Source organism: Phoxinus phoxinus (genome assembly GCF_949152265.1).
Source record: "Phoxinus phoxinus genome assembly, chromosome: 19".
Taxonomy (NCBI): domain Eukaryota; kingdom Metazoa; phylum Chordata; class Actinopteri; order Cypriniformes; family Leuciscidae; genus Phoxinus; species Phoxinus phoxinus.
The window spans coordinates 21,412,988-21,421,199 of record NC_136894.1 but is presented as its reverse complement, the minus strand read 5'-3'; the positions used below and the strand labels follow the sequence as shown (position 1 = coordinate 21,421,199).

General features: G+C 36.1%; 1 protein-coding gene across 1 annotated transcript; it reads right to left on the bottom strand.

Moving 5' to 3' along the window:
• Positions 1-2,669: 2,669 nt before the first annotated feature.
• Positions 2,670-7,326, bottom strand: hoxa9a (homeobox A9a). Its single transcript, XM_079589964.1, has 2 exons — positions 4,286-7,326; positions 2,670-3,986 (listed from the first exon to the last, which is right to left on the bottom strand). The coding sequence occupies exons 1-2, from the start codon at positions 4,800-4,802 to the stop codon at positions 3,748-3,750; spliced, it is 756 nt and encodes a 251-aa protein (XP_079446090.1). The 5' UTR covers positions 4,803-7,326; the 3' UTR covers positions 2,670-3,747.
• Between the last annotated feature and the right edge of the window lie 886 nt (positions 7,327-8,212).

Sequence of the window (8,212 nt, the reverse complement as noted above, 5' to 3'; positions counted from 1 at the left end):
CTTTTGGCTTTTCTTCAGCTTGCAAGAGCAGAAGTTAATTTCCAAATCAGTCAATGATCCGCTGAAAATTATCATGGTGCGTTCACACCGGACGCGAATAGCGCGTCAGGCGCGAGTGATTTCAATGTTAAGTCAATGCAAAGACGCGTTACGCGCGTAAAATGCGTGTAACGCGTCTTTGCATTGACTTAACATTGAAATCACTCGCGCCTGACGCGCTATTCGCGTCCGGTGTGAACGCACCATCAGAATTCTTATGAAAATTAGTATTTAAAAATAAATAAATACTAATGAGACTTAAAAGAAATAAGACTTTCGATCATTTTTGACTAGGCTAGAAAACAGTCTTCGAAAAATCCATTGATTTGGCCGAACACGTTACATTTTAATAGGCTAATCATTATTTTTTTTTTCTATTTCCTTTTTTATTAGAAGTAGGCTATTTTACAGGTTCAAACCATTAAAAGGAGAAGTTTTTTTATATTGTAGTAGGCCTATTCTGTATTTAGTTTTATTTCCTTGTTGTGAAATAGAAAGGAGGAAAAATAAAGTATAGGCCTACAGGATGTTTGCATAAAATGCTATTTTATTTTAAAAGACGTGCCCTGAATAGGCTACACGTAACATATAACAATATAATAGAATTAATTTATAATGTAGATAATTCTGCCAAAAAAAACTGTTTTTGAATAAAACACAGGGTGTTCCAAGCAAGGACTAAACCTACTACGCTTGTAGACTATTTAAAGTAAAAGTTCATCAGAGCATTTTCAAAAGTGCAAAAGTTTAACGTGCGATATTTAAATGAAAACCAGATCTACACTCCAAAAACGCCGGCTCGAGCGTGTTCGTTTTTTTCCACAGGAGAGCACACAAGGTAATGACAAATAGCCCTCTTACGAATTGCTGTGATATTGTTTTGGCAACACTGTGTATTTTTATTCGACGTCACTTATACGTGAAAATTGGCATACAATTTCATAGCCTTGATCCTCAGATGCCACTGATTTTATATGCTCCTTTCCCCTCCGAAAATTTTGCTTTAATGCATTTTGTAAGACAAAGAAAACTTACAAAATAATGATTTCAATTACCAGTTATTAAGTGTCATTTTGGCTATGCATAGTAGACTAAATGTTAGTCTAAATTGTAGATGAATTTTAGATTAACTCAATGTTAGATCGACGTTAGTCTCAGAAGGAAACATCTTACAGAGATATAATGTGGAATTGTATTATTAACATTAAAATAGGTCTACTTAAATGCAAAAATAAATACATCTATTTCGGTAATTCAATAGCCTACATGACTAATTAAAAATAGAGAATACAAAACAGGCTTAACTCATAAACCAGACAGTGCTCAAATGATTTAGCTTCACTGTACAGTGTAAGTTGTAATTATTGCTTTACATTTACAATAGAAATAGAAGAGAGAGCATCAATAATTTTGTTTTGTAATTTATCAAACAAAAATTAAACAAATGAAACCATAAAAAAACAGAAACATGGAAGCTCCTATTGGAAATAGGCTAGGGCCACTCAAAACATTTCTCAATTATGAGGTTTTACTGACATCAAGTGGTCAGACTGTATAAAAATTCAAGCAACTGTAGGCCTCCGTGACCACGATATAGTTTCATTTTTTGCTTGGCGTCCACAATTAAACATTGTGTTATGGCTCAAATAATTCCCTCAAGAGAAAGCAAGAATGTATTTATTGTTTCATAATTTTCATTTTATTAGCGAGTAGCCTACCGTTTTTGAAACTTCTTTTTGGAGAATTTGCACTGACGCCTCCATTTTACCATGTATAGGACTACACAAAGGGTGCCGTGTAGGGTAAACTGCAATAAGAGACCAATAAAACTAGATTATTTCCGCTGGCTTTTTGTGCACGAAGTCGAGTCTCCCTGAAAGCGGAGGGTAACTGAAGAAAATAACAGTACCTCTCCAAATGGGTGTCGGGCCTCTGGAAACGGTCTAATTGTGTCTGGACGGCCATAAAGCCATTGAAAACGGAATGCCAATGTCTGTTGCCGCGTCTGCGATTCATTGCCTTGTCTCCATGAGGAGGCCTTTGAAGTCAAAGTCCATCCGCCAACCTATATCTGTGCCACTTATGGGGCTTCCTCCAGGCTATAGCCTAGTAGGCCTTACATATTCGTATTTATATTTTACGGGTTATATATGTTTAAACAGACAGAATCTAAGATAACACCCCGAACTCCAATTACCTCGTCATGGAGGTTCTGTTCTTTTAATTCCACAGATTCATGCACACATGGTGCGTTGTTCACTTAGTCCAGCTGTCGAGTCTCATAATATCTCTGTTGTGTTGCTTTCTCTCGCCTCGCAGCGCTTTGCACACCATAAACGGTTATAGCTGTAATTGTCTTTTATGGCATCATGCAGCTAACAACCTCATCTGCCAGGCCGGTCTACAAGACTGCTCTCCCCGACTCCAAACTCGCCCGGCAAACCCTAGCCTCAGAGAACATTCCTCAAGAGCTATAATGGCAGGTCTGTAAAATGGTTTGAGTATAGGCCAAAATTAGCGTATAAGACTTTAAGGTTTGAACACTCTTCTACTTATTTCTTCTTCTTCTTATTATTATTATTATTATTATTTTTTAATAATTTTAACGTTTTGCGTTTTTTTTTCTCTTCCAAAAACTAGGCTATAAGAAATCATCTTTCTCAATAAATCCTTTTAATTAGGGCTGTTTACACAGCATCCATCAAAGTAAAACAATAAACCAACAGCAACCAATAAAAATAAAACAATTTCAATAATTATACAAAAAAAAAATCTAATAGGCATAGGCCTATTTCCCTTCCCTTGATGCAAAATACAACTTTACGAAAAAGTCTGAAAAGGAAAAGCACAATAAAATCTACCAAAAATGACACAATTAAAACTTTACATGTAGCCTACAAGCAATGTATTATTACATCATTACATTACAACTTAATTGTTGTTGTTGTTGTTTTTTTAAATGTCACGAGGAATACAAAATATAAGGGAGACTTGTTTGGAGATATGAATTGCTTTTATTATTCAATAAATAAAATCACAAATTACATCTGAGAAAATAGGTAAACAAAACAAAAAATAACACAAAAATATGACGGTCAACAGACCATGAGGTATTTGTAAAGTTGCCTACAGTGCTTTTATATCTACAGCTCAGTATCTAATACTTGTTCCCTGAAGTTCGCAGACTTTTTGATCGAAAATTTTGGTCGATTCAAAACAAATAGGTAGTGAAGTGACTAGTGGTAATGTCATATTAAAAAAATAATCTAAGGTCACATGATCTCAAGTGATCTCTATTACCTTTACATAAAACGGGGCCCAATATTTCTAAGCAAATTATGAAGAGTTACAGAACAAAAGAAAATGTTAATTAGCGGTCTGAAATATCAAATACACACCTACAATCGAAGAGGAATAGCACATATAGCTCCGACATATTTATTAATTTCTAATTTATTAAGTCTAAATTAAATAGGCTACAGATTGTTTAAGGCTGCATCAGCGAACGTCTGAAAATGGATTTGTGCCGTATTCATTAAAATGGATCCATATCAAATAGCCTATAACTCAATAACACAACATAATCCCAGCATGCTTTAAGTCAAATGTGGTTTGTTTGAAAAGAATGACACCTAATGTAAAATCCCACGACAATCATTTCAGTAAAAGGATGCATCATCTCACATCCTCACATATACACGAAGTGCTTCATTCGTCCTTCGTTCCATCTCGTTTAAATTTTTTCATCTTCATCCTGCGGTTTTGGAACCAAATTTTGACCTGTCTCTCCGTGAGGTTCAGTAGACGGGCGACCTCGTACCGCCGGTCGCGCGTGAGGTAAGTGTTAAATAAAAATTCTTTCTCCAGTTCGAGGATCTGGTGCTTAGTATAGGGGCAGCGTTTTTTACGCGTTGAGCTCGCGTGAAGCCAGTTGGACACAGGGTTGTCTGGGGAAAGGTATAGAGGCATATGGGAAGGAGGGTTTCGAAATCATAAGCGAGTAGTGAATAGTTTTTACACAATACCCAATCTAAAATCCAGACGATGGCATAGCCTAAATCACAGTTACCCAAACATAGCCTATGTCTCAGAGCCTCGCAACAGTCACGTCTAAAAAACAATGTAAAATATTTCGCTTTAAAAAATATTACAGCAGTTAACTACGAGAATCGTGTTAAATACATAAGAAAGGTGCATAATATAAGTTTAATAGCATTGTACTATCGCACCATCTGGTCAGCCTTACCTGGATGAGCGCCCGGTTTCTCCTCGATATCGCCTCCCTTCTCAGCAGTCCGGCCAGATACTTTCTCTTTGTCGGTAGAACATCCTCCGTTGATGAAGCCTCCGGGAGGGAGTACAGCATGTGAACTGGCCTCTGTGCCGTCCTCGTTCGTTCTATTTGTATCGGGTTTGGTGTGATAGTGATGATGTACCGTCGGTAGCTCAGTGAAAGGCAGCCCACATGCAGAGTCCAAAAGCCAAGACTGCACGTAATCCCCAGGTACTGGAGGCTGTGTGTGCGGCTGATACACTGACGGTACACCACTGGAGAAATGCGTTGGGATGGGGCCCCAACCTGAGCCACCATAAACGGCTTGCTTTGCCGGGAATGTGCAGGGACCGATCTCTGTATGATCTGTGGGTAAAACGGAGGGCCTGTGCTGAATGAGCCCTGAACCTGAGGGAAAGCGAGTCTCCTCGATGTCCGGCATAACAAGAGAGTCAATATAGTATCCTGTCAAAGCTCCAGATGTCGACATGGCAGGCACGCACTCTCATGCATACACACACATAAAAACATTCACACACACATACAGTAACACGCTCACAAAATAACAATCTGTGAAAATGGAGAGGCAACTTCCCCCTCGCAAAGCCCCAGTCAGCTAATAAGTTGAGAGCAAACTGCCATTTGATTGGGTGAGGTACACACGTGACCATTGGGACGGCACAATAAAAAAAAAATCAATGGAATTTCTGGAAAAAAAGAAAAGAAAAAAAAAGATTTTTTTTTTTTTTGCATTGGTTCCTATTAAACTCTTCTTTACCCGTATAAACCACAATCGAATAAGCTTTACAAAGAATATACAAAAAAAAGCTATACAAAAAAAAGGGTTTTCTTTTCTTTCTTAAGACAAAAGCCACGAGCAAGAGACATTGCCAGAAATGTATATGTAATCTGACTGACACTATATGCTGTTATTTTTATTAATAGTATTCATATTAATAAAAGCTATTTCATTTTTCATAAGTGGTCTTTTCTACCAAGTCAGTTTGAATGTTATAACCATTTTGACTTTATTGTCTATTGATTGAGTTGATTGTTAATATAATAGGCCTATTTAATATAATGCATATAATGTATAGCCATTAATTGTCAAATAGTATTTTTTCCTGGTTCAGTTTGTTGATATTCAATAAATTTGCAAATACAGAAAATTCTGGATAATCAAGTTATCTCTTTTAGTCCACCATTACAGTATATGCTCATTCATACTGAACATTTTGGAATAATGTACTATGTGAAGAGTATAGCCTATATTTTAATGCATAAAGGACACACATTTCTTTACACCAGCAACAGCTTGCTGTTGAAAACCAAGTGAAAATATAAATGACCAGAGTTAGCTGACCATGGTAGCTTCCCGTTAATTCAGGTCGTTGTGTACATAACAATACATCAAACAATGTAACAATGTAACCATTTACTAACAACTGTAACCATTTTATTTTAACAATAGTGTAATCCCTCTAAATTTCTTTGGTCAGTAAAATAGTAAAGGTAACACTTTACAATGAGGTTTCATTTGTTATCAATCAGTTAGCTAATGCATATGAACTAACGAAATATTATTACAGCACTTACCTTTATTAATGTTAATTAATAAAAATGTTCATGTTCATATTAGTTCACTGTGCATTAATTAAAGTTTACAGATAAAACATTCGATCTTAAAAATGTAGCAGTAAATGTCGAGATTAACATAATTAATAAATTAGGTATTATTGTTCATTGTTAGTTCATGTTAACCGATTTAAACCTTATTGTAAATTACAATAGTATAGTAGCCTATTATAACGATGCTATGTTGTTGTTATTATTATTATTATTATTGAAAATTATTATTATTGATAATGTATAATAGGCTATAGGTAATATATTATATTAAAATATTATTATTATAAATATTGTTGTTTCGTGTACGTTTGGTGTACGTTTTGTGTACGTTTTAATCGGAAAAAATTGCCCATAAATAGATTATATTGTATACATAGTATGCTTTAGATATAAATCATGGTAGCCTAAAGAAGAAGAAGAAAACAACAACAACAGAATTACACGTTTAGTATTTAACGGCAAAAGCAAACAATAACACAAAATGCGTAATACAAGAAAACTCAAGTAAAAACGAGTGGCCTAATTAAAAAATGTTCAACCTTTTTTTCTTTTACTTTTTAATCATGTGTATTTTCAACAGCCATAAGTACAAATCAAGAAAGTATAATGTGCATCGGCTTAGTATTATGAGCCTCGTAGGTCTAATGACAATACAGACAAAGGCTAGCCTATTATTAAAACAAATAATATACACAATAGGCTATGTGTGTGTGTGTGTGTGTGTGTGTGTGTGTGTGTGTGTATTTAATATATATCCTTATATATTAAATAATTAAATAATTTATCGCATTGCTTATTGGTCCACCAGTGATTACCAGAAGGGTATTCAGAAGCATTTTACAGCAGGAAACACCACTACTTTTCAAAAAAAGAAGAGAGAAAAAAAGATACGGAAACAGCATGGACATTTGAAGCCGTAAACTGCGATAGGGTGTTTGTTAACACAACCGAGTTTTACCATAGGCGCTATTCATGCTTTTAGGTCCTTTAGCTGTACTGGAGTGCCACCATAAAACCAATCTTGTCTTTTGTGTTCAGCCACTTATACGGCGCTAGGCGGAAGCCAGGAATGCAATTTCTTTAGCTCAGTGGAACGCCACCGAGGTCGCTGTTGCTTACAGCAGACGTGGTCGGTTACGGTGTATTGGACGTAACCGAGGCCTTGTCACGGCTGTCTACATTGAGTTCGACAAATCAGTGTCTGCCATCAGCCCGGTTCACTAGCGAACGATACATTTTTCTTTAAAAAACCCATGGCGATTATGTTCAAAAGGAGGTTGCATTTCGTACAATTGAAAAAGCAAGGCTGTAAAATGTATAGGCCTACTGATCATTTAAATGCTTTGGGTTTCGATATCCGCAAAAAATATCGTAGGATAGCTACTGACGAATGAAACTGGGGCAATTAAGACAGTTTAATGTTGTAGGGTTTAATTATACAATCCCAACAACATGAAACTACCTAAACCACTCGACAGTCTTGTTCAAATCTTCAGAAAAAAAAACCCCAAAAAAACAATGGTAGGCTATCTAAACAAATATCCGGCATTATCTTCAATTTAATCTTTATAAACAACTATCAAACAACATGCATTTTCCGTACCAGCCAAGACTAGTAATGTCCGAATAGCACCTTACCTGTTAACTTGAAAAAGAATTACCAAAAATTGTCTGTTTTCCAACGCCTGAAATCCGAACGTCTTTATTCCTGCCTCTATCCAGTCTCTACTGAGGGTATAGTCACTCAGAAAAGTGACGAGCCTCATAAAGTAGCCAGCAATAAAATGTCACAAAAGCGGACTAAACTCGTATAGACGGTGTCTATACATGTTGTGGCCGGTCGCAGAAGTAGCCTATGTTTAAATACATTTCCGCCGGAGAAAACGGGAAACGAAAAAAACAAAAAAATATAGAACGTATTAAATGTTGAAAACCCTATATGTTCTCAAAGCGAAACTCAACAAATGTCAAGTAGCCTAAACACAAAGGTAAAAACACACACACACACACATTGCAAAAGCAACATTAGCACATTCATTAGCCCACTATTCAAAGTCAGACCCCCCCCCCCCCTCCCTTTTTTTGTCGAGGGCTTATGTCGTTCTTAATTAATTTCATAATTCGTCGTTCAACGACCTTGGTATTTTCTAGACAGACAGACAGACAGACAGACAGACAGACAGACAGACAGACAGATAGATAGATAGATAGATAGATAGATAGATAGATAGATAGATAGATAGATAGATAGATAGATAGATAGATAGATAG